Here is a 27,833-nt window from a genome sequence, read left to right as displayed (position 1 = left end):
GTGGGCGGGGCCAGGGGCGGGGCGGTGGCCGGGCTGCGGTTGCGGTCCCTGCGCCCGCGGTGGCCGAGTCTCAGGAGGTGGCGAGTAGGGTGAGTGAGAAGCCGGCGGGCCGGCGACTGTTTGGGGTTGGGGTACAGGGACCGCGCGAGGGCGGGGGCGGTGGCAGCAGCTCTCCCCAGGGCTCGGCTTGTCGTCCCAGACCGAAGCCCGGCATCGGGTTTTCCAGCTGGGGACTAGTAGAGTTGCCTCCATCCGGGCCCCCGGCTCCCCGGCTGCGGCGGCACGGAGACCAGGGGCTGGGGGCCGGGCCTCTGGCCCTCTTTCCCGCCCGCAGTCCACGAGCCGGCCGCTTCCCGGGGATCCGGTGTGAGACCCAGACGGACCCGTCGGACCACCTGCGCCGCGGGTTCGAGGGAAGGCGACTCGAGCACAGAGAGGCCTGGCTCTGGGGAAGGCCAGAGGGCGGGTGGTGTGCGGTGAACGCCAAGTCCGGGTCGGAGAGGAGATAAGGGGGGTGGGATGGCACGGGGGAGATACCATATGCCTGCACATTTGAATACAAGTTTCTAGAGATTGCTGATGCCCTGTGAATTTGACCCACTGTGTGGGTCATGACTTGCTTGCTTCACAGCTCCGAGGTTACACAGACTTACTTAAAGGAAGTGACCATTATGGCTTGAGCATCACTTGACTGATAGTATCTGCTGCAGAAAGAAGGACACTGATTACATGTCTAATACGCCCACACGGCATCTGATTCACCCCCTCCTCCACCAGGCTACTGTATTCAGGAGACAGAGGGAAGTCCTGCACTTGCTCAAGAGAGGCGACCCTTTCAGAAACAATGGAGATTGCTAGGCCCTAGAAAAGTAACAGTGGTTGTGGCCAGTGGATAAATTCCAGTACAAACTGTTCCCATCCCTCACCTGTGATGAAGAGCAAGGGGAACATCAAAAACTAATGATGTAATGTATGGTGATTAACATAACATAATTAAAAAAAAAAAAGAAAAGCAAGGGAACACAGCACCTCTGGCATTACATTTAATTTGTACTTTTAATTTGAAAAATACTGTTTGATACCATCTTTATCAGACTTCAGAAAACTTATGGGAAGCTTACAGAAGCTAGAATATATGGAAGATTAATAATATGGAGTCGGAACACTTGAAATATGATGGTGTTATGTGACACAGATACCTTTGACCACTACCTCAGCCAAACCCTGCTACTCTGGAAAGCCCTGAATTAGTTGGAAATCGCCTCATGATTGACTACTCTTTATACATCCAAAACAAAAGTGAGAGAAATTCTGGACCACATTGCTTATTGTGCACAAAGCCAGCACTAACCTGCTCTAGGAAAGTTACATAGGTGCTAAAGATTTTTTTTCTCTCTTTATAACGTTGATAAAATAGTCTCTTTATTTAGCTCTGTTAGCAGTCCAAAATTTGCTTTCGGAGAAAAAAGTAAAAACAAAAAACAATGAGGACTCCTATCTTTCAAGCCTGCCCTTGGGCTCTATGTTAATTAAGTAGTTCTAAAGAGTAGTGTGGGTTAGCCTGCCTATTATGTGAGAAACTTGGATCTGTGAGAGATAGCCTGACAGTGATATAAATTTCATTTGCGAATCTTGCCTGATAAAAATTTAGAAAGTGTCACAAACAGTCGGGTGTTAACAGTTCACTGTCATTAAAGCTGGCCTGGGCAGCGTCTGTTTTTGGAAAGTGGGCTGGCTTACGACTCCCCTGCTTTTAGGGTGGGAGAAAATAAACAGAAAGCATGATTATAAGAAGTGTGAGCCTTATGATGGTAGAATTCTGATTTACAACAGCAGTGGACCAATCAACTTTCTAAATACCAGTGGGAGAAGAGATGGCTGGTTTTTAGCAAAGGTTTAAGAAAAAGCAAAGCTTAGAACCTACTACTCTGCTAACAGTTTTAAGAGATGGTAATCAATATGATCTTTATGTTTGCATATGTTGGATTATTTTCAGAAAGTATATTGGGTACATCCTCATGAGCCCTATTCTTTGTTTACAGGAGTGGAAAGCCACCGTGTCACCCAATTTGGATCCTGGCTTCCCTCAAAAGACTCTTAAGGCTAATCTTTGATAACCTTCTGGAGTAGCCAACTACATGTAGATATATAGATAAACGACTGTTGGTTTTGACCTGATTTTTTTCAGCCACATTTATATATATGGAGTTTCCTCACCAAAGATGATGACTTTAAGTGTTAGTAAAATTATTTTTACAGCTCTCTTAATTACACTTCTCTGTAGCATTTCATTTCTCAAAATTATTAATTTTGGCAGGATTTTAAGCCAAACAATTCAACATGATTCTTGTCTTTTGTTTTCTTTCTAATGGTAATAGCAATGAGTATAAATGTAATTAATGGTTCTGTAATAGTTTAATTTTCACAGTCAGGTAAAAATTTTCTCATAATCCAAGCAGATTTTGCCCTGGGGCTCGGTTCGGTTTTAGGAAATGCTTTCATTTTCAGCATAATGATGAAATGTTTGAGTTAAAATACTGTTCTTATGATTATTCACCTTTTTTATCCAAAAAGGAAGAACAAAAGGAAAACGTTACAATATAATTTTGTGGCTGTGTGTTAACTCATCTCCTTGGCCCTCAGTTTGTTATTAATGATGACAATAGCATCATTACAGTTTGAATTCAGATTACATTCCTGTATTCTATCATTGTAAACTGTTTAAATTTTATCCAAAACAGTGGATATTTTAAATAAGCTAGACAGTTTATGTCCAGTATAGTCTTTTAAGACTGTTAAGTTGATATAACACATTAGAAATTAAATATTCCCTAAATGAATTACTGAACTAAAAATACATACATTTACTGCCTTTATGTTAAATCATTTCAACACGTGCATACTATAAAGTGTTTGCCAAGTTCTGTATACCTATTCTTGATATGCATGATAAAAATGCTCATCTAATACTCTAAAAATAGAAGCCACTTCTTTTCAGCAGTCTGAACTCTCTTGACAAGATATAGGTAAAATTCTTTAAGTAAATGAATTGTAGTTATAGATCAAAAGTTGCCTCCCAAAGCAATCCTATAGGCAAAGATAGGTGTATCATAATTCACCTATTAATTGCTGTCCTTTATCATTATGATGAGTAGAGTCCACAGTTTTAGACTTGCTTAAATGTAATTGTTATGGTTCTTTTCACTTTAGGTCTTTCAATACACGTATTCAATTTTTTTTTAAGATTTTATTTTTAATCTCTACACCCAACATGGGGCTCCAGCCCCCAACCCCAAGATCAAGATTCACATGCTTCACTGACTGAGCCAACCTGGCACCCCTTAATTTTAATATTAGGCAAGAATGATTCATTTTACACTATCACAGAGAGTATATACCTTTAGAGTGTTAGATTTCAGTGGGTTAAGATATATAGGAGACCTTGATTCTTGCCTGACTCTGACCTTGGGCAGTTAGCTTTTCTCTCTGTATCTATTTTCCCAGCAGAGTGAGAGGCTTGACCAGTATCTATCCAGTCACTTTGTTTACATGTTCTAAATAACCGAAGCTTTTTTAGTTTAGCCATTTAGTATAGAACTCTTGGTAATGAACTCAGTGTACTGCTACACTGCTTTCTTAAATTTAAGTAGCATATTAAATATATTTATCTTCATCTTGATGTTTCAATTTTATTTTAAACACCAGTATTGGGCTTTAGTGCCCTGAAACCCAGAGAGCTTGTTGAGAATAAAGGTACTGTTCGCTCGTTTTTGTTTTTTTGCAATCTTTTGTCTTTCTTTCTTTCTCTTTTTCTTTTTTTTCCCTTTTAACAGCTTTAAGGTATTTCTACTGACAGGTGTCTTTTTTTTTTAAAGATTTTATTTATTTAAGAAAGAGAGAGCATGAGAGTGGGGAGGGGCAGATGGAGAAACAGGCTCCCCACTGAGCAGGGAGCCTGATGTAGGGCTTGATCCCAGGACTCTGGGATCATGACCTAAGCCAAAGGCAGACGCTTAACTGACTGAGCCACCCAGGCGACCTGTACTGACAGGTGTCTTTACTAGTTTCCTAGGACTGCTGTAACAAAGTACCACAAACTGGGTGATGTAAAACAACAAAAATTTATTCTCTCACAGTTTTGGAAGCCAGAAGTCCAAAATAAGGTGTCTATAGGGACATGCTCCTTTGAAGGCTATAGGGAAGAAAATTCCTTGCCTCTTAACTCATAGTAGTTACCAGCAATCTTTGGCTTCCTTGGCTTGTAATCATGTAGCTCTTAATTCCTACCTCTGTCTTTACATAGCCCTGTTTCCTCTTTGTCCATGTGTTTCTAAATCTTTCTCTCTAAATCTTTCACCAATCATTGGATTAGGAGCCACCCTAATCCAGTGTGACCCCATCTTAATTTGAATATACCTATTTTTTTTTTTAAAGATTTTATTTATTTATTTGACAGAGAGAGAGGGAGAGCACAAGCAGGGGGAGTGGCAGGCAGAGGGAGAAGTAGGCTCTCCACCCAGCAGGGAGCCAGATGTGGGACTCGATCCCAGGACCTTGGGATCATGACCTGAGCCGAAGGCAGACGCTTAACCGACTGAGCCACCCAGGTGCCCTGAATATACCTATTTTCAAATAAGGTCACCTTCATAAATACAAAGGGTTAGGACGTAAATATATATTTGGGGGGTGGGCAGGACACTGTTAAACCCACAACAAGTGTGGTGGTCTCTAGCTGAGCCCTCCCTTTTCAAATTTGCTCCTCTTTGTTGTTGTGGTTTAGGAACCAAATATCCAATCATTAGAATTGCACATAGAGGGCGCCTGGGTGGCTCAGTTGGTTAAGCGACTGCCTTCGGCTCAGGTCATGATCGTGGAGTCCCTGGATCCAGTCCCGCATCAGGCTCCCTGCTCTGCAGGGAGTCTGCTTCTCCCTCTGACCCTCCCCCCTCTCATGTGCTCTCTCTCATTCTCTCTCTCTCAAATAAATAAATAAAATCTTTAAAAAAAAAAGAATTGCACATAGATTGGATATTTGGGGACAGTGAGGGTCTATTCTATGAGCTTTAACATATGATATTTCATATTAATGTTCAAAGACCCTTTTTTAGGTCATTATTATTTTGAATTTCTAAGTGCATTCCCTGAATATAGGTGACAAGTTATTATGCATCATAAGGTTATCATCGTATTAGCAAGCATTTGATGTGCACCCGCCATGCTAGTCGAATGTCTATCCTAGTAGGGGACATGCTTCTAAATCTTTTTTGACTGAAGAGAAAACCACATAGGCCTAAGTCATTTGAATTTCTGATGTATGACTTTAAAATTGCTGAACCTAATCATTGGTTTTGTATGTTATTGTTTAGATATCCCTGGAGCATTTGGATAATGTGGTAGTTGGGATGCAGTGATGTCGAATCTCTGTCCACCGCCATCTCCGGCTGTTGCCAAGACAGAGATTGCTCTAAGTGGTGAATCGCCTTTATTAGCAGCTACCTTTGCTTACTGGGACAATATTCTTGGTCCTAGAGTCAGACACATTTGGGCTCCAAAGACAGAACAGCTACTACTCAGTGATGGAGAAATAACTTTTCTTGCCAACCACACCTTAAATGGAGAAATTCTCCGAAATGCAGAGAGTGGGGCTATAGATGTGAAGTTTTTTGTCTTGTCTGAAAAAGGAGTAATTATTGTTTCATTAATCTTTGATGGAAACTGGAATGGAGATAGGAGCACATATGGCCTATCAATTATACTTCCACAGACAGAACTTAGCTTCTACCTCCCACTTCACAGAGTGTGTGTTGATAGATTAACACACATTATCAGGAAAGGAAGGATATGGATGCACAAGGTGAGTGGTTTTTGAGCTTATTAATCATGCTAACCTAGCCATTGAAAGTTTATCTTCTGATAATTTATATCTAATACTTAGAAATGATATGCAGTTAACTTCAAACAGTAGCTATTATTTGCATCTGCCCTATTAGTTCTAGTAGTCTGATGTCAGTGATCTTCATAATAACCCTTGAAGGTAGGAAATGATAGTTATTTTTTTTTTTTTTTGGAAATGATAGTTCTGTGTTACAAGTAAAAGCTAAAGCTTAGAGGAATTGAGAACATCGTAGTAAGCTTTAGAGTCTAGGTTTGTCTTGGGAACCTTTAACTGTAAAACCTTTTCTCTTTTTGCATTGTATGACCCTGTTTTTCACTTAATACTGTGTGTAGGTACAAGCAGTTCAAAACAAGTGTTTCATAAGCCTTGTAGCCTTTGGTCTCTTTTACTTCTTTGCCAAGTTCTGAAATTTGTAAAATGAGGAGGTTGCATCAAACGGTTTCCAGGAGATGTTCCTTTTAATTTTGCGGATCCAGCCAGAGGAAATTACTGTCATCCCCTAAATCCTGTAATTTAATATTTAGTGATATTTATTTATTTATTTATTTTAAAGATTTTATTTATTTATTCATGAGAGACAGAGAGAGAGAGAGAGAGAGGCAGAGGGAGAAGCAGGCTCCCAAGGAGCAGGAAGCCCGATGCAGGACTTGATCCCAGGACCCTGAGATCATGACCTGAGCCGAAGGCAGACGCTTAACCATCTGAGCCACCCAGGCGCCCCATAGTGATATTTATATTTTCATATACTTTTGGCAGACCTGAAGAACAAATTTAACTCTCCTTTCTGCTTTACAGGTTTGATACTAATATGTAAGTCTGTTAAAGCGTTCTTAATTTTATAAGGCTTTTACCCCTGGTAAAAAGTAATAGTATCTTTGAAAAGAAAGAGTGTTTTACTGTTTGCATACTATGTTTTCTTATTTTAAATGTTTATGAAAATCATTTAAAAGTCAGGAAGCCCCAGATACATACAACTTGATCTTACTTAATTTGAAAAGTACAAACCATTAGTTTCCTGTGTGAAATTATGCAGATGTTGCATTGACTGTTTTCTAGTAAGTTTTTTTTTATCTGCAGAGAAAAGGGTGTTTTTATTTTATTTTGTATTGTTTATAAGAGAATGGATTTGTTGGATTAATTTCCTGCCCCCTCCCTTTTTATTTCTGCCCTAATGTGGAAAGTATTTTTCCCACGAACTGAACTACACAACAGCATGTCTGCCATTTAACTGTATTGTGAAAAATAAACAAATGTCAAAATGTTTTGTTTTGTTAATTTTAATGAATTTTCTCTTGCTCAGGAAAGGCAAGAAAATGTGCAGAAAATAATCTTAGAAGGCACAGAAAGAATGGAAGATCAGGTAAGATACAGACTGCATACTATCAAACACCATCAAGCTCATGACATGCATCCGTATAAGGCTGAGGGCTACTTTTCTTAAGGCCTTGAAGCTGTACCGTACTGTTTTGACAGAGTGAGTATGAAAATGAACAGAGCCTTTACGGAAATATATGGAATAAATTGAATGAAAATTTCCATATCTTAGACCTGAAGAGTTAAATAAGTGAAGAATAATAGCTATTTTGCTACCTTTTTTTTTTTTTTTTTTTCTGTTTGCACAGACTAAGTTTTGAATAACTTGTTCATGGTAAAAAATTTAAGTTTTATATGAGATTTTCTTTAAGGTATTGCTTCTGGGCGCCTGGGTGGCTCAGTTGGTTAAGCGACTGCCCTTGGCTCAGGTCATGATCCTGGAGTCCCTGGATCCAGTCCCGCATCGGGCTCCCTGCTCGGCAGGGAGCCTGCTTCTGCCTCTGACCCTCCCCCCTCTCATGTGCTCGCTCTCTCTCGTTCTCTCTCTCAAATAAATAAATAAAATCTTTAAAAAAAAAAAAAAGGTATTACTTCTTAAACATTTCCCCAGAAGTAGTTATAACAGGAGAGAAGTGAGTATACCCCTCTAAGATATCTAAGATTAGTTCTAAGCATAATATTTATTTGAAGTCTCATGCTGTATTTTTAACACTCATGCAATTTATATTTTATTTCCTATCTATTTAATATTCGGATTTGCCGGTGATAGTCCTCACATTTCTGATTATATGAAGTCTGTAGGGAAACGTGCCATGGTTATCCCATGTCTTTGAATCTGCCTAGGGCACAGGCACCAGCATTTGAGATGCATGATTGCATGGATATGGTTTCCCTTGTGGAAGTTAAATGTAAACCATTTCAGTGCAGGGCAGAGATGTTCTGAAGGGGAATCTCCAAGGGAGAAAGGGTTCTTTGCTTTTACTCCCATTACCTCTGGCCACTCTCAGTGTTCCTTGTGTTGAACTCTAGTCTGAGGATGACTGGGTTGTCTTTACTCTGGTTCTCCTTTAGCGTGCCTAAGACAAAATAGTACTTTAAACAATAACTTTTCTAAAAATTTGTGAATATACAGGACTTAAACCAGGAAAATAGAAAACCCTATAAAATGATCTCCTTTACAAAATTGTTACTATATCTGTATTTTTGCAAATAACTCTCCAGGCCAGAGGAGGTAATCCTGGGGAAAGGTCTAACACTTACAAGAAAATGTTTCCCTTTACCCAGAGAAGCTTGGCCTTTACTTGGTGGTCAATGGGCAGAGTGCAAGCATTGGGGAGACTTTTACCAACCTCTAGATGTACCTACTAGTTATGGAGTAGTTAGTAGAGTTACCTCAAGATAAAGAAATTTAAGACCCAATAAAATTCTGCTTTTCCTGGGATTTTTTTTTTTTTTCAAACCAGAAACCTGTACTTAAAAAGTTTACCACTATTAACTTTTAATTTATTTCTGTTTTAAGGGCTCTTCTTGAAAATGTTATCCTCTTCCTTCTGTACATTTAGACAAACTGGATGTTTTTAAAGGGGAAACATTCTCCTGCTAAGAAGTTCAAGTTAGAGAAGTCACAGGAGGAAAAGATACTTGAGGGATTTTCTTTTGAGTTGCTTCTGTGTTCAGGCTTGTACGATTTCTCTTGTTAAGCTTTGATGAGGATATGCATTCCGTTACAATAAATACCTGAGATACAGTTTATGGCACTATATATATGCCTAAACTTAAGGGAAGATATTTTTCTCCAGTTATCCTTTCTGCAGAGAAGCTGCCTGATAGTTGAATCCTTGCATATCTCACATCATGTGCTTAAAATGACTTTATTTTGAACAAATAAATACTATTTGGGGATGACACATTAGTCTGGAATCAATCACTGACTTCATTCACTGCAAGTTTTGGATGCTTATAGCTATCATCTGATAAAATCACTTTACAAGGAAATAGCTATATAGCTAGTCATTATTCTTGTTGAATTGCATGTGTTGATTGTAATTGTAAACAAGCATTTTAAAAATTCTTTTAAAAAGCGGAAACAGTGAGTGGTTATGTTTGGAGGTTACTACAGGATGAATTTTTTAAAATAATAAAACCTTCTATATGATGCAAGGAGGCTTATGTCTTAGCTTAAAATTGCCACAGACAGCATCATACTTAAATTCCCAAGTTTCTGAAAAACTGGCTATAGTCACTCAAAAAATCACTCCAGGAATGACTGAGATTTAAAGACCTATGTGAAAAGTTTGAATAAAATAGTTTCATGAGAGATGAGTGAGGAAAAAAACTGTTACTATTCTTAATATGTGATTTTAAAAACACGTTTAGCTAAAAATTAACAGATATGTGACAGTTTCATCTCTCTAAAAGTTTACATATTCAGGGGGTGCCTGGGTGGCTCAGTCGATTTAGTGGCTGCCTTCAGCTCAGGTCATGATCCCAGGGTCCTGGGATCGAGCCCCACATCGGGCTCCCTGCTCAGCGGGAAGTCTGCTTCTCCCTCTTCCTCTGTCTCTCCCCCTGCTTGTGAACTCTCTCTCTCTTTCTCTGTCAAATAAATAAATAAAATCTTTAAAAATAAAAAAATAAAAAATAAAAATAAAAGTTTACATATTCAGGATGGTTCAAAAATGTGGGGGCAGGGGTGATGATAATGAATAAATGAGAGATACCCATCATTGAGAAACTCTACACTTGTGATGTTCTATATTGTGTTTTCAGTTTCATTCTAGAAACTACAAATTTCAAAATTACATTTTTGATGTCTGTTTATTGATTCTTAAAATATATGTGATGAGTTTGATTTGCATTTGGGTACTAAACCTTATTGTGAATGTACAGGTTGAACATTGACTCAAGCTTTACTACTGAGTTATTTGCTGACTATAAGTCTTTTTATGGTTGGTTTTCCTCATTTTTAAATATAAAATGCATCAATGACCTTTAATTAACAAGAGTTTTTCATATCTCAAATAAATATCAAAGGAAATCCTTTCTAAATTTGGCATGATAATTTAATTATTGCGTGGATTGGTAAATCATAAGCCAATGATTCCACTCTAAATAAAATCATTCCTGGAAGAATGAAAATTAGTTTTAAATAGTTTGTACATCCTTTAGAAACGTTTTGGAGTAGTAGACATGTTTGGGGGGGTGTTTTAACAAGTTATCAGGTATTTCTATCAAAGGATGTCATTGCTTGCTTTCAGTTCTTATTTTTTTATTGCCCCATTTATCCTATACAAGTTTTCCCTGCTATCCAAAAACGGAGCATTCCTGTAAAATCTTTTATACACTGAAATGGCCATAAAGAAGCAGTTACCATTAATTTATATGGAAAAGTTTTTTGTTGTTGGTCAGTGTAATTAATTAATGCTACAATGAACATCTAAATTTATTCATATATTTAATGTACATTGCATCTTGATTTATTAAAGCCAAGTGACATTCTAGTGGGCATTTACTGTTTTTTATGTTATTTTATGTGAGTGTAACATCAGTTGCCTCCCCCAAATATCACTGGAATAAAAGAAAACCTTTAAAGATGTGGGGCAGTTTTTTATTTTCACAAATTGTTCCTAGAGATCTGAAACTAGAGTACTGAAAAGCTCAATTCACAAAGAAAAATGGTCATTCTTGAAGTACAAAGATGTCTCTAATGACTCTTTTTGTTTTTTCTATTTATTTATTTATTTATTTGATGCAGTGTTTTCATTGTTTGCGTATAACACCCAGTGCTCCATACAGAACGTGCCCTCTTTAATACCCATCACCAGGCTAACCCATCCCCTCACTCCCCTCCCCTCTAGAACCCTCAGTTTGTTTCTCAGAGTCCATAGTCTCTCATGGTTAGTATATGGAAAAGTTTTTGAGTGTTCCCAGACCCAAAAAATAATCCCTCTTAGGCATCTCTGATACCTTAGAACACATCCTACTGATGGATGGACAAAATAAATCAAGCTAAAGCACAGATGCTCACAAAGTCCAAAGCTAAGGCAGCTCGGTGCTGAGATGCTGAGTGGAGTTCGGGCGGGAGCTTGGCCAGGCCACTCTTGCACTATGCGCCACCTCCCATGCTCGACACTGTTTTAGCTTCTCACCTTTTTTTTTTTTTTGTAGAAGCAGAAATCCTCTTCAGATTTCTTTTGGTTACTGAAAACAGGTACTAATGTAGGTCTTTCATAAAAGCAAAGTGATATAACTCAAACTTTCAAAAAGCCAGGGATACCTTCATTGTGTGATTTTCTTCACTTCATTTTGCTTTTTTGTACAGGGTCAGAGTATTATTCCAATGCTTACTGGCGAAGTAATTCCTGTAATGGAACTGCTTTCATCTATGAAATCACACAGCGTTCCTGAAGAAATAGATGTAAGTTCTTACTTGTATTATTAAATAGGAATAAGGATACCCTCTTATCACTTCCCTTGAGTTATATTACTAGTAGGTATATTAGTAGTATTCTAATTTTAGTAGTATCCATTTTTTGTCATATATACTATTCATATGAAGTATTAGCCACTTTAGCAAACACACATAAAACCCTGAGTTTTATAGCCAAACAGAGGTTTTTTTGGTCATTGATAGTTGTGGCAGAATTACACTTACTTAGTTTATTTCACCACTTTTGTATTTCTTAAAAGTAGGAGAATTCCAGACCTTATAGAAGCAATCAGTATTGAATGCAATACTTTTTGTAACAAAGCAGTATACCAATAAGTGGTGGTTTGCACAAGTTTATTTACATTCACTAATCTAGTTTTCTTTATCATTTGTTGGCATTTTGAATTACACACTCTGCATGTGTAGAGAAATCTTTAGGAAACTATTCTTGTTTCTTTCTTTGTCAGTAAGATTTGTCTCCTGATTCTGATAGCCCAGAAGAGGAAGTTGTTCTTGTCAAGATTGTTGCTTAACTTGCCTGACTGGTTTTCACATTTGTTCTTCTGAAAGTTTATAGAAGTGCCCAGAGGTTGTTTTATTGGATTCTTGATGCTTAGAAATGAGGACAATGTGTCATATTGAACTTAGACTTCGGAAAACTTGTGTATTTAAGAGTGTTATTTCAATGCTACATTATAGCCAGAATAACTTTGGTTTTTTTATTTGTTTTTTTGTGGTGTGTTTTAGATAGCTGACACAGTTCTCAATGATGATGATATTGGTGACAGTTGTCATGAAGGCTTTCTTCTCAAGTAAGGATTTTGTTTCTTTTTGTAAGAGATGGATAAAGCAGATAGAAATCTTAGGCTCACCTATGACATGATTTGGAAGGATGAAAACAATAAGAGACTAGCTACCCAAATTATTCTAGGAACAGTGTTGCATATTTAAACTATTACTTAGCTTTGTGTTATTTTTTTCATTTATTACATGTCTGTGATATATTTGATGTTACTCTTTTTAATATTTAAAGAAGTCGAGTGTCCATAGTGCCCAGGCAGGAAATCTTGGTCTCTTGTTTGGTTCTGGTTTCTTATTTTACTTTTCATTAAAGCTGAAACAAAGAACTGAAGGGGGTTCTTAGACCCATTTCCAGTGTTGGTGGGGGCTTCCCCCCACGAACAAACAATGCTCTAGATACCAAGTGGGTGTCCTACAGTTTAATTCAGTTCTTACACTCTCTGCCTGGAGAGTGTCAGATTCCATAAATTAAGGGTTCAGTCCCACAAGACTGCGTCTCCCCTACCCCCGGACACCAGTCTGACTGGCAACAGATTGGACGTCACAGCCTCCTTGGACTTCAGACACCAGTAACAAGTCCAGGTTGTTCCCTGGACTTCTTACCAATTGTCTATAAATCAGGTTCCTACAGCCCCCTCCTTGGGTTCCATTAATTTGCTAGAGCGGCTCACAGAACTCAAACATTTTATTTACTTGATTATTATAAAGGATAGAATCTAAGATACAGATGAACATCCAGATGGAAGAGATGCATAGGACAAGGTCTGGGGAAAGGGTGAATAACTTCCATACTATCTCCAAATACCACTCTACCCAAATCTCATGTACACTAACACAGAAGCTCTCCAAACTCCTTTTGGGTTTTTATGGATGCTTCATTAATTACATGGGCATGATTGATTAAATCATTGGCCGGTGGATAACCTCCAGCCCCTCGCCCCTCCCCAGAGGTCGGGGAGGGACTAAAAGGTCTAACCCTTATCACGTGGTTGGCTCCATTAGTAATCAGCTCCCATCCTTAGATGCTTTCCCCCCAAAAATTGCCACATTAACATAACAAAAGGCATCTCTGTAATTTCCTACACTTAGGAAATTCCAAGTGTTTTGGAAACTGAGCTAAGAGCTGTGGATTAAGACCAAATATATATATTTCTTAAAATCACAATATCACAGAACCCTTACAAATTAAGTTTCATTTGGATGGACTTAAGTTTTTTAGACCTAGAAAAGAAAATTATTTGTATTTTTATTGATCCTTTCCATCTTTCAGCAGATTTTAGTACTTAAAGAGTGTGGGCTCTAAAACCAGACTTCCTGGGTTATTGCTGTGTAAACCTGGGCAAGATACCTGAAGCCTCTGTGCCCCCATTTCCTCATCTGTAAAATAGGAATAATAATAGTACCTACTTCATATGATTTGTTGTAAGAATTGAGTGAGATAAATCATATTAAGTATATAAAACAGTGCCTGGAACAAACAAGCACATAATAGCTGACATTTTCTTTTTTTGTTTCTTCAAAGGAAAATGTAATAACAGTAATAACAGCCAAAATTTATCAGGTGCCTACGAGTCAGTCCCTATACTAAGTGCTCTCTCTGCATGTATAAACTCATCTTTTCCCTTAGTTTCTTTACGATTTCTTTACGATTGCAGATTATTGTGAAATTTTATTTTTTTCAATGAGAAGTGAAAGGATAAAATACTTGCTTTTTATGTCCATAGTCTTTTCCTCAGAGAAGCTCAGAGGCGTGAGTGCTTTTAGCCTAGAAGCCTTAACATAGCTTGATTCAGAAGCACTTTAGTGCTGAATCTGCTGTCAGCCATTCATATCATTATTTTTAATCCCATTTGATTTTAAATAAATCACTTAACCTCTCTACACCTCAGTTTCATTCTTTATAAACTGGTAATATTTTACTAACTGGGTTTTAATTTCAAATGGGAGAATCTCTGTGAAAGGCCTGAGGAAAATGTAAAGTACTACGGGAAACAAGGGATGGCATTTCTCTTGTAGCTTTGGCATTCATCATGTAAAGCTAGTCTAAGTTGTTTGAAGTTCACTTGCCCTTTTTTTGTTTTGTTTTAGTTTGTGACATTGTTTTACTGGCAACGTTTTTCATCTTTTTTCTTCACCTTGCAGTGCCATCAGCTCACACTTGCAAACCTGTGGCTGTTCTGTCGTAGTAGGTAGCAGTGCCGAAAAAGTAAATAAGGTAATTTATTTTATGATCCAGCCAATAATCTGACTTCTTAATGCTGCTAACATATCATGGATTCTAATTTAAAAGTTAGCTTGAGTCAAAACAATCTAATATTATAAGGAGGTAATAGAATCTGGCCAAATTACTGTGTGACACCCTGTGACAAAAATAAGTTGAAGTAAACTGCTAAATAGGAAATCATTAATCCGTTTCATTTTGATAATTCATAAATATTATACAGTTCTCAGTATTATATAAATGGTTTTGAGAATTTCTTAAAATAAGGTATTTTTAAAAATTATTTGTCTTCTGTTTTCTGATGTCACTTTTAATAAATAGGGCAATAACCATGTACTTTTTTTTTTTTTTAAGATTTTATTTTTTCATTTGACAGAGTGAGGGAGAGCACAAGCAGGGGGAAGGGCAGAGGGAGAGAGAGCAGATTCCCCGCTGAGCAGAGAGCCAGAGGTGGGGCTGGATCGAAGGACCTGACCTGAGCCGAAGGCAGACACTTAACCCCCTCAGCCATCCAGGCGGCCCAATAACCATGTACTTTTGATACAGATTTCAAAAAAATGTTATCTGGTTTTTCATCTTGATTTGTTATCTTGCTTTTCCTCCTGAATCTATTTTTTTTAGGGACCTGTTGCTACAGAGTGGTCAGTGGAAGTTATGTTTTATTCAGTAACATTTGTAACCACTTCCTTCAGTGCTACATGAGTTAATAAAGACTTAATGAAGTTATCTTTCCAAGCATTAGGCAAAAACTAAGGGATTTTGCACTTTTCTTCACTGACTGTTAATTAGAAAGAGATAAGTTGCACATATCTATCAATTTAAGTAAACCTGATTTTTCTTTTTATGTTTTACACAGGAACTATGTTAGGAATGATTATTTCCTTGACAAATATATTTGTATTTTTTTCTCTACCCTGTATACTTTGCCTGACCCTTCATTTACCAAAATTATATTTTTCATACATCCATTTATGAGAGGTTAGTGTACCTCTTACTATATTGGTCTAGCAATTTATTGTTATATTTGTTACCCCAAGAAGGTAGGTTTCCATCTATGTCACCCAGAACCTTCAGATTTCACAGAAGGACTTCCCAGTAGCTTTTTGGAAGAAGAAGGCTCTGTGGTTGGGGCTCTCTGTTTTTAAAACACTTTTTTCATCCCACATCCTCTTCTGGCATAATTGCTTCTCTTTTATTTTTTTAGTATGAAAAAGGTTGCCATCACTCTATATTGAAAGCCTACTACTTTAAAGTCACTACTTTTAATGTGAAAACTGTCTGAACATACTTACTTGGCTTTTTATTTTCCTGATAGAGCTATAGATCAAATCCTGTTAGAATCATAGATTTCTAAGCCCCAACCAATACCTTGCTTATTTTAAGTCAAATTTGATAGAATTTTTTTTTTAAGATTTTATTTATTTATTTGACAGACAGAGACACAGCCAGAGAAGGAACACAAGCAGGGAGAGTGGGAGAGGGAGAAGCAGGCTTCCCGAGGAGCAGGGAGTCTGATGCGGGGCTCGATCCCAGGACCCCGGGACCATGACCTGAGCCAAAGGCAGATGCTTAACGACTGAGCCACCCAGGTGCCCCTCAAATTTAATAGAATTAATTCTCATTCTATTGAAGCATTTGGATACTCCTAATATTCATTATAATGGAATTTCACTATTCAACAGAGGCCATAATTCTGCCTAATTTAACTGCATTTAGTTTTCTTGTCCAGAATTGTTTGCTGATTTGAAAAATAGTTGCCCCTGGGTGGAGATACAATCAATAATTAAGTCATTAGTTCTTAGTGAAATAAGGATTCCGTGATCAAATATGTTGAATAAAGTATGCATATCATATCAATCACCTGGTCACAATATGTATTCAAACACTAAAGGTTTTGAAATATACAGTACGTTTACCAGCATTTCCCAAACTTACTTGACCACACAATTCCTATTTTAAGCAACAACTGTGATGTCCCATGGACTCCTGAAGGTGACTAAGGAATACTTTCTTCTCAGGATGTACTTTATTGACAATAGTGGTTGAAGTTTCTATTCAAATTTCTTTCATAAGCAAACCAGTGGCCTTTAGTTTATTTTAATGCTAAAATATTTTCTTTTACAGATAGTGAGAACGTTATGCCTTTTTCTGACTCCAGCAGAGAGAAAATGTTCCAGATTATGTGATGCAGAATCATCATTTAAATACGAGTCAGGGCTCTTTGTACAAGGCCTGCTAAAGGTATAGTTTCCATTTGTCACAAGTGAAAGCAACTTTTTAAAATCATTTTTGACACTCTTTATAAATATATTTTGAGTATTAGCATGTAGGACATCTCATGTTATATGCCAAGGAGCTGACCTATACACAAGTGTGAGCTTAGAGTATATGTCTTACAGATTTATAGTTAGCATCAATGAGACATCATAGAGTCTCTTTTTGTGTATTTCTCTTTGTTTCCTATAGCTGCCTATCTGACCTCAGGATTATTTATTCAAGTTGCATATCTAAAATGGGTACCTTTTTTTTTTTAACTGAAAAGAATTTGAATTTTCTTTTTTTTTTTTTAAGATTTTATTTTTATTTATTTGACAAAATAGCGAGAGAGGGAACACAAGCAGGGGGAGTGAGAGAGGGAGAAGCAGGCTTCCCGCCGAGCAGGGAGCCCAATGCGGGGCTCAAACCCAGGACCCTGGGACCATGACCTGAGCCAAAGGCAGATGCTTAATGACTAAGCCACCCAGGCGCCCCAAGAGTTTGAATTTTCATTAGCATTTTTCGTTTATGTGCTGTATTCATTTATTGAAAGAAAATTTTAAATTGCTTCCTGTCTTCACAAAGTGTATATAGAATTTGAACAATTCATATATATACATATTCACATATGTGTATTTTTAAATTATTTTACATTTTTTATTTACTTGAGTCTGCTTTTTCTTTTTAATTCTAGTATAGTTAACATACAGTACTATATTAGTTTCAGGTGTGATCTAACAATTCTATACATTACTCAGTGCTCATCATGATTAGTGTACTCTTTAATCCTCACTCCCTATCTTACACCCCTCCCACCACCTCCTCTCTAGTAACCATCAGTTTGTTCTCTGTGGTTAAGAGTCTGTTTTTAGGTTTGTCTGGATTTTTTGGGGGGTTGTTTATTTTGTTTCTTAAATTCCACATACGGGTGAAATCATATGGTATTTGTGTTTCTCTGACTAATTGAGTCCTCTTTTCAAGGAGCAAAGCAGATAAATGTAAATTAGCAAATTATTTTCAGTAATTACAGGGAAGATACTTTACTGAATCTATCATTGATATTTCAATTATAGTCAAAGATGTGAAGAAGTAGATTTCCTAATGGTTATGTGATTCTCTCACAGTGAATGCTTTCTTGAGGATCTAGGCATAGCAAAATGAAAGAAAATATATTAAAAATTGTTGCAAATAAAAACTATATTCAGCTTTTGCATTTTCAATAGTGTGCATGCTCTGAGCTCAGAATAATATTTAAATACAGAAACTACTTAAGGGAAACTCATTTCCAATTTGAACTGCACAAATATGAAAATTAGAATCTCTTTTTATCAAAGACATAATAAGGTACTTAGTACTTTTATTTCCTCAGCACCCTCTTACTTAATTATGTAAGTTTTATCCCTGAAAAGGACCTATACCAGATACATAGAGGAAAACTTGAAACTATAATGAAAAAATATTTGTTAACACTTTTCCATACACGTATAAATTGTTAAGCCTTTCAGAAAATACTTTACCATTATATGTCAGGAGCCTTAAAAATGTTCAAAGACTTAACCTACTATCTCCGCTTCTGGAAATCCATCCTAGGGAAACAGTTATATAAGGAGAAAGATTTACTTATAAAGGTGTTATTACAGCATTATAAGGGTAAAAAACTGAAAATAGCCTCTGTATTGTGTTCATAATCTATACCACAATGCTTTGGACCCAGTAGATAATTCTTACATGGCATTTACTGCCCAATTGACAATACCTGGGAAGACGTACATTTTTTACTTATAAAAATACATATCCGTTGAGATTTAAAAGAATATGTAAGTAGTCTATAAGAAAAGAAAAAGTTCCCCATAGTCTCATAATCCAGTGAATAACCACTGTTAATATTTGGCATATACCTTGCTCCTCTTTTTATTCTTCTGTATGTATCTTTGACATAACTCCCTGCCCCCTCCACATGTTTTAACCTCCATATTCCACAATATATTATGAACATCTTTCTGTATCATCACATAAACTTCAGCAAATCAATTTTTAGCAGCTAGACAAAAAACCATTGTTATTTAATCACTTATCTTTTTGGCTGCTTAGCTTATTTTCTAGCATTTTACTATTTAAACCAGTCTGTAGTGCACCCATCACTAAGACTTTGTACACGATCATGACTCATTTCCTAGGATAAACTTCTAGAGATGGATTTGCAAAAGCCAGTTTTTCTAATTAAAAAATAATTCTTCGGGGGCGCCTGGGTGGCTCAGATGGTTAAGCATCTGCCTTCAGCTCAGGTCATGATCCCAGAGTCCTGGAATCGAGCCGCATATCAGGCTCCCTGCTCAGCGGGGAGCCTGCTTCTCCCTCTGCCCCTCCCCTCACTCGTGCTCACTCTCCCTTGCAAAAAAAAATAAAATCTTTAAAAAAATAAATAGTTTTGGGCGCCTGGGTGGCTCAGATGGTTAAGCGTCTGCCTTCAGCTCAGGTCATGATCCCAGGGTCCTGGTATTGAGTCCTGCATCGGGCTCTCTGCTCCTTGGGAGCCTGCTTCTCCCTCTGCCTCTCTCTCTCTCTGTCTCTCATGAATAAATAAAATCTTTTAAAAATAAATAAATAAATAAATAAAAATAATTCTTCGTATCTTTTGGCATGTAAGACAATAAATTTTCTTTTCATTATGACAGGATTCAACGGGAAGCTTTGTGCTCCCCTTCCGGCAAGTCATGTATGCTCCCTACCCCACCACACACATAGATGTGGATGTCAATACTGTCAAGCAGATGCCACCGTGTCATGAACATATTTATAATCAGCGCAGGTACATGAGATCCGAGCTGACAGCATTCTGGAGAGCCACTTCAGAAGAAGACATGGCTCAGGATACTATCATCTGTACAGACGAAAGCTTCACTCCAGATTTGTATGTAATGATATTATTGTTAAACAGTATTATGAAATTATATCTTTTATGAGTAAAAACAAAACAAGCCTATGTTTGAAAGGAAGGAAATATTACTACGAGAATTATGCTTGAAGAAATAATTTGGTTAATCATGCGCTTTTTTTATTTAAAGATTTTATTTATTTCTTCGACAGAGAGAGACACAGAGAGAGAAGGAACACAAGCAGGGGGAGAGGGAGAGGGAGAAGCAGGCTTCCCGCGGAGCAGGGAGCCCAATGCAGGGCTCAATCCCAGGACCCTGGGATCATGACCTGAGCCGAAGGCAGACGCTTAACGACTGAGCCACCCAGGCGCCCCTTTACTCTTTTTTTTTTAAGATTTATTTATTTGACAGAGAGAGACATAGCGAGAGAGGGAACACAAGCAGGGGGAGTGGGAGAGGGAGAAGCAGGCTTCCCGCGGAGCAGGGAGCCCAATGTGGGGCTCTATCCCAGGACCCCGGGATCATGACCTGAGCTAGAGGCAGATGCCTAAGGACTGAGCTACCCAGGCACCCCTGCCTTATTTTTTTTTCTTAAATGTCTCTTTTTCTTAATATAATTGTGTTTTGCATAGATAGGTTAGATTAGTCCCTAAAAGTAAATATTCAAGTATTTACTTAAATATACATTGAGGCCCTACGCACAATAAGAGGTGCTAATAAGGTTGGGCCTACAGTCTAGTGTATAAGAGTCATCAAAAGGCTTATTAACTAAACCAAGGAAGTAATTCTTTTTTTTTTCTTGATATGTGAATATAATATACAGCAGAACTCTGAAAATACATGTATAGAGCATTCTTTTATTTGCATTTTATATTGTTTTTCATTTTTTATTCATAAAGTATGATCAGTAAATTAAAAAGAGAAAAAGTAATGATAAAATGTTGAAAGTGGACCCAATTAGAGGGGAAAGATTATAAACCCAAATTATAAAACCCCAGGAAAATACTTAAGTTCTAAATCAGGAGAAGAAATGCGGTATAGTCTGATGGTTCTCTTTAATCAATTTAGAGTGCCCAGCACATTTAATATGCTCAATAAATGTTATTTTTGTGATAATCCATGTTTGAGCGTATAAAGCAGCAGTAAAATTGGAGCAAGCAGCCCTGTCCTGTAATTCTACGAAACATTTGGAGCTGAGCCAGGGGACATGTGGAGCACCAATAGTCACACAGAAGTTATTGACCAAAAGCATAGAAAAGGAGCCCCATGTCCAAGGAATCCCCAGCCTCATGTGTCTCTAAGTCCAGAAAGATGGCATCATTAGGACCCATCTTTTTCCAGCTGTCCACTGTTTTTGTGGGTTCCATAGAAAGTTTTAAGGAAATTGGTTTAGAAAATGAATTAGTCAAAACGGGAATTCCAGGTGACTAATTTTTTAAGTATTGGTAATTGTGGTACATGTGTAGGAATTCTCAAAACTAATCTGTGCTTTCAAGCATTTTCTTCTTTCCTGAATTATTTAGTATTTTCTCCCCTTTTTTTAGTTACTTCAGAGCTTTTTTGGGGGGGAATTTAGTGAACTTGAGAATGGATTTATCATCCAGTAATTTTATTTTTATTTTTTTAGAGGATGTATGTGTATGCTTTTAACATTTCTTACTCATTTTAGCCAGTTATGTTTTGATTGCTTCACTGATTTGACCGACTTTGATTAGCCAGCTAGTCTTATTTTACTGATGATTAAAAAAATAACATCATGAATTTTTAAAATTTATTTACAACTCCCAAGTAAATTTTCTGAACACGAAATTGTCCAAAAATAATATTCTGCCATTAGATTGTATATTAACTTTTACATATTACAGATATATTTTACTTTTTAGTTTTCTTTAAGCAGTATTATTTACTTTTAAGATATTTTTAATTTTAACTTCTAAAAATAATTTCACTCACTGCCATTACAGTGAGTCACTGGAAATATCCTTTAACACTTTGCTTCATCTGATTCACCTATGACAGAGACAGTCAGTTTGAAAAGGGGTGCTGCCGACTAGTAATCATGCAGGGCTGACTTTTTTTTTTTTTTCCTTCTGAGTTTCCTTCTTCTGTAATTTGGTACACCCATCTCCTAAAGTAGGAAATTTTAAGTACTTTCCTATTTCTCTATGCACACATCTCTCTTTGTTTGCCTTTCTTGTAAGTTCAGTGATGATCCCTACCATTTTCAGTGAAAAATTGCTTACCTTATGCTGTGTTAGAGATACATTATCTCTAGTGTGTATTATGTCTTAACTTATTACTCTGATCATTGCCTAGGTAGGTAACTCTTTCCTAAGTAGTTGGTTCATGTTACTTGCTTGGTGATAAGTTTGTTGATGCAGCTCAGTGGTCAAGATGTTCCTTAATCCCACTTGAATTTTCCTTAACATTTACCCTTTTACCTTTTTCTTCCTCAACAGCTTATTACAAGTTACTATAACATAAAGTTAACCTTTTATTTTGTTCTGGGTTTTGGTGGTGGTGGTATGTGTTTATTTTTCTTGCTGTTTTATTTTGAGATGGCAGGAATTGGCAATCGTATTTATTAATTTTCTAAGGCTCTCAACATTTTTTTTATAAGGTGAGGGTACAAAAATAGATTGATAGGGACTTACATACCCTTCTTGGGGATGTTTATATCTTTAAGAGAAAAATAATTACATAGTGGCTTGACAAACTCCAGTAATACACAAATGTATCCTTGAGTTAAAATAAATATTTTTGTATCTCCAAATATATTTTTATATATATATAATTTTTATAAATATGTTTACATATAATATTCCATTTCTAAGAATTTAATTTATTGGCTGGAGTGAGGGATTTTGGAAAGTAGCCTTTTCAATGTTTGGACTGTTTTCTTCATAGGAATATTTTTCAAGATGTCTTACACAGAGACACTCTAGTAAAAGCCTTCCTGGATCAGGTAAATGTTAAACCTGAGATTGTCAAAATGAATGATACGATATGTTTTCTTTTTTAGTGTATACTACATTGCCTGTGCTATATATGTAGCATCATAGAGTTAAGTCGTTACTTTTTTAAGTCATTATCTCTTTGTAATGTTTCAGATCTTTCTAAAGTGTCTACATAGTGTTTCTTTTGAATTGTTAGTGGGTGTAGCCTATATATTAACAATGAAAGATGCAATATAATAATAATTAATGTTTTAATTCCAACCACTAACCTATCACTCTCTTGGGGAAAGGAGAATATTTTTTATTTGCCTTAATTGAGCCAAAATGTCTTTAAAACTTTGTATACTTCTACTGAAATAATAACATCTTTATTGTCTCATTATTTTGAAAAATATCTACTTAGTTAACATTTGAAGAAAATTATAGATTATATGGGACTTATTTCTTAATATAACAGCTTTGTCATAACATCATTCTGGGGACCAGGCCAGGAAACAGTATCATAGAAGTAACTTTGAAATAATGAGGTCCTTAGATTAACTCAAAATTTTAGATCCAGGTCTGTGTAGTCTGTGACGTATTGCATACTTCAAGGATAATTCATAGTCATGCAATTAATTCCATGCTTCTCGAGCTGAATAAAATCATTTTACCACTACACATGTACCCTTACCCCCAACAGTAGAGAGAGAAGAATATCTTAAATCCATAGTCTGTAAGCATGGCTCGACTTCTGGGAGCTTCAATTTTATTTGGAGATGTGGGCAGAAAAAGTTAGATAATACAAATAGAAGTAAATTACATCATTTTTTTTTTAATATTTTGTTTATTTATTTGAGAGAGCGTGCGCGCAAGCAGGGGGAGGTGCAGAGGGAGAAGCCAACTCCCTGCTGAGCAAGGAGTCTGACATGGGGCTCGATCCCAGGACCCTGGGACCATGACCCAAGCAGAAGGCAGCCACTTAACCAACTGAGCCACCCAGGCGCCCCTACATCATGATTGTTAATAATAAAGTAAATAGGGATGTATTCTGAGATAGAATGCAAAATTTGAGTTCATTTTCAAAGATAAAATAGAAGACTTCAGAAAAACGTGATTACTTTAGACTCTACTTCCTGTCTATTAGGGGCTGGATGGTTGTGGAGAACTGCTCTAATGTGTGTTATCTGCCAGACATTGTCAACGCTGTGATGGAAACATGCTGTATAAGAAGAATTGGAGCAGATTATTTATTAAAATACTTCATTTTCCTCTAGGTCTTTCATTTGAAACCTGGTTTATCTCTCAGGAGTACTTTCCTTGCACAGTTTCTACTCGTCCTTCACAGAAAAGCCTTGACGCTAATAAAATATATAGAAGATGATACGTAAGTAAAACCACATGGAATAAAAACCTGTGTGCATTGTGTTTTGTTTTGTTCCTTTTAGACGTTTTCTATATTTTTATATATAAAAATTTTTTTTTCTTCATTATTTATAGGCAGAAAGGGAAAAAGCCCTTTAAATCTCTACGGAACCTGAAGATAGACCTTGATTTAACAGCAGAGGGCGACCTTAACATAATAATGGCTCTAGCCGAGAAAATTAAACCAGGCCTACACTCGTTTATCTTTGGAAGACCTTTCTATACTAGTGTACAAGAACGAGATGTTCTAATGACTTTTTGAATGTGTAACTTGTGAAGTATATTTTGTCACAATCATGATTGCTGCTAAAGTAGCTTGGTGGTATAGGAGACATCATTCCCTCGGGTCATGCCCTAGAGTCCTACTTGGCAGTGCAGTTAAAGTTAGTTACACTACAGTTGTTACAAGTCTGTAAGGGGATGTCAGGTGCATCGTTACAATGGATGCATCTTTTCCTAGATGTGCTATCTTGGGATACAAACTTGGGTTTACAGTTATAGTAAATGTTACTGCTCTCTTTTAAAGATATAATAATAGAATAAAACTTGACCACAACTACTGTTTTTGTAACTTACAGTTCATGGTTTACATGTATCAAAGTGAAATCTGAGTTAGTTTTCACAGATAAATACTAGTTGACTTTTCATCTCTTGGTGTTCCTTGAACATAGGTTAAGTTTTAGAAAGAATATATTGATCAAGCAGATGCTTAATTCAAATTAATTATTAGATCATACTTGATAGACTAGTAGTCCTTAGAGTTCAGTCTGTGTAAAAACGTCATGCAATACATGTAGTCCCGATGGTGAACCACAGTCAGGGTGTTTGTTTGTTTGTGTATTTGTGTGTTGAGCTCTGTCAAAGAAAATAGAGGAAATTGGATTTTATGTTTTAGTAGTTATTGCCAACTATTTAAATTAATTTTTATTATTTTTGAGCCGAATTGAAATGTGTACCTCCTGTGCCTTTTTTTATCTTGAAAAATATAATGACTTGGAAGAAGTTCAGATTACACTAGTCAGCCATTTTTATCTTGTTTTCCTCTTGTAGATTCTCACCCTGATTTGGCAGTTGTGACTCCCAAGGTTATAAAATGCAATAGAGAATATACTAACTAGTAAGATCTTTTTTCAGGAACAGAGAATAGTATCTTATCCTTTTCTTCTTATATTTCTGCCCATATTTTTGAAGTTGCTGGCAGGTCTCTTTGCCTGCATCTTGTGAGGAAAGCAGGAGAAACTTTACTGATGTGCTATTTTACTAGGTGCAACTTTGGCAAAACTAAGTGATCAATTTCTTTTGTTTCCTTAATGCGTTTGGACCATTTTGCTAGCTATAAAATAAGTTATTAATATAATTCTGTGCTAGAACAGTTTTGACATAATAGTATATACAAGCAGCTAAAATATTTTTATTTAAAACTGTGGAAGTTACACAAAAGGGAAAAATGTTTATAAGAAAGGGATAAACGTGACAGAGTCCCTCTGCTGTTGCTTACCAAATTGAACCCAAACCAACATGTTCTTTTCGGAAAGGTCCTAATTGCCTTTCACATCACTGATCAGAAAGGTATAGACAACCTGATTTATAGACACAAATGGTACTGGATGACTGGCGCTCTGGCTCAGTCATGAAAGAATTTACAGGTAGTACCTTGTTGTACGCCTTACTCAGTGTTTTCTATGTGAGATTATTAAAGAGTACTGACTTGATTATCTTCTTTTGCTGGTTTATTGTACTGTGATATAGAATGCAAGTTGTACAGTGAAATAAGTTATTAAAGCATGTGTAAACATTGTTATATATCTTTTCTCTTGGATGGAGAATTTTGAATAAAATATCTTTGAAATTTTGTCTCAGCAATTATTTGTTCAGAAAAGCAGTGTTATGATAATGAAAGACTGACAGTCTATGTTATATCTAAAGTTTTTTTACTTGTTTTTTTTTGTTTTTGAAAAAAAATGTATTTGAAGTTTTTTATAATGCCTGGAATCTTTTCTTTATAATGCTGGTTGCTTTCATTACTTTTTTAATTTAATGCTTAACTGACAGGATTGCAATTTGATTTTTAAATTTATATATTAATATTTCAAATGTAAGCTAGTGCTTGGGTCATTTTTTTAAATTTCTGTTATAAAATATTATTATAACCTGAGCTGAAGTTATTTCTTCCAGGTATCCAGTATAGGTGTCCAAGATGAAAGTGTAAGGAATCTAAACCTTATAATCTGGAAAACAAATAAGATTGCCATTTTGGGGGCACCTGGGTGGCTCAGTTGTTAAGCGTCTGTCTTCAGCTCAGGTCATGATCCCAGGGTCCTGGGATCGAGCCCCGCAGTCCCGCATCGGGCTCCCTGCTTGGCGGGAAGCCTGCTTCTCCCTCTCCCACTCCCCCTGCTTGTGTTCCCTCTCTCGCTGTGTCTCTCTCTGTCAAATAAATAAATAAAATCTTTAAAAAAAAAAAAAGATTGCCATTTTTACTCCAGGTAAAAAAAATGTAATTCATAAATATAATAGTTGAGTTGAAAGGTTTCTTTAAAAGAAGACTGATTCATCACACGCTAAGATTCTTACAGAAGAAGCCAACACTTCATATAATGCTGTAAAGTACAAGTGAGATGGTGATGGCTGTGGTCTGTTTCTGTAATGCTGCCGGTTAAACAGGAGAGTGTGATTGTTACTCTTATGTAACAGTGTTTTGGTTTTGAATTGACGTTTCTCCTATGATCGGCAGAGTATAACCCCCAATTAATACATAGCCCCCTGGACTTTCCCAATCCAACATTGCAACACGATGAGGCCAGTATTATTATTTCCACTTTACAAATGAGGAAACTAAAGCTTAAAGAACTATTATGTGCAGCCCCTGGTCACTCAGCTAGTGAGGTTGGATTTCATCCCAGAAGTATAGTAGTTGCCATGCAGCACAGCACCTCGTACAGTTCTTCCATGTAGTAGGTACTCAGTGTTGTTGAAATGAAGGCAAGGGAAGGGAAGGAAGCAAGTACTATCGGCCTACTAGTCCTCTGCAGCACCCAGGTGTGATCTCCTGCTGGATCGCTTGGAGAAGTTACTTAACCTGAGGCTCATGTTTTAAATATCTGAAATGAGGGCATGATGATACCTCACGATTGTTAAGAGAGGATTTAATGAGACTGTCTAAAGTGCTTACACCACTACCTGACCAGAGCTTCATACCTGCTTTTTTATCCAATCTGAAAATCACCACCTTTTAACCAGGGTATTTTAGAACATTTTACATTTAATGTGATTATTGATATGGTTTAGGTTAAATCTCTCATCTTGCTAGTCATTTTCTATTTGTTCTCTAGGGTTTTTTTTTTTCTTTTTCTGAGTATTTTTATGATTCCATTTTATCTTTTGTTGACTTATTGTCACTCTGTTTTTCAGTGATTGCTAGTTTAGTAGACCACACACACACACACACACAGATGTATATAAAGATCTATACCATACTATATATACATCTTTACCTTCTCAGTCTACATTCAAGTGATCTACTACTCGACAAAAAGTTGAAGAACTCTGTAATAGTAGACTTCCATTTCTCCCTTCTCACTTTTGGGCTATTGTGGCCTCACATTTTACTTCTACATATGCTGTAAGCTCCATACTTTGTTGTTATGATTTTTACTTAATTATCTTTTAAGGGGATTTA

The 27,833-nt window shown here is 36.7% G+C and overlaps 1 protein-coding gene across 6 annotated transcripts; it reads left to right on the top strand.

Moving 5' to 3' along the window:
- Positions 1-7: 7 nt before the first annotated feature.
- On the top strand, positions 8-26,006 carry C9orf72 (C9orf72-SMCR8 complex subunit). Of its 6 annotated transcripts, none has more exons than XM_054509248.2 (13): positions 8-89; positions 2,043-2,237; positions 5,367-5,854; positions 7,197-7,256; positions 11,378-11,428; positions 11,532-11,627; positions 12,387-12,451; positions 14,583-14,655; positions 16,786-16,902; positions 19,593-19,828; positions 22,701-22,758; positions 24,007-24,116; positions 24,230-26,006. In XM_054509248.2, exons 3-13 carry the CDS (start codon positions 5,411-5,413, stop codon positions 24,414-24,416), a joined length of 1,497 nt encoding a protein of 498 aa, XP_054365223.1. In that variant the 5' UTR covers positions 8-89; positions 2,043-2,237; positions 5,367-5,410; the 3' UTR covers positions 24,417-26,006. The 6 variants fall into 6 exon arrangements, with proteins under 6 accessions (XP_054365223.1, XP_054365225.1, XP_054365222.1 ...); XM_054509247.2 differs by lacking the exon at positions 8-89 and adding an exon at positions 538-1,299; XM_054509250.2 differs by lacking the exon at positions 2,043-2,237 and having other exon boundaries at positions 16-89.
- The last annotated feature ends 1,827 nt before the right edge of the window (positions 26,007-27,833 follow it).

The sequence above is a fragment of the Mirounga angustirostris genome, unplaced genomic scaffold (assembly GCF_029215605.1).
Source record: "Mirounga angustirostris isolate CCGP_5_RB_7025 unplaced genomic scaffold, mMirAng1.0.hap1 SCAF_15, whole genome shotgun sequence".
Classification (NCBI taxonomy): Eukaryota; Metazoa; Chordata; class Mammalia; order Carnivora; family Phocidae; genus Mirounga; species Mirounga angustirostris.
The sequence above is the reverse complement of the archived record's forward strand: the minus strand, read 5'-3'. Positions and strand labels throughout refer to the sequence as shown.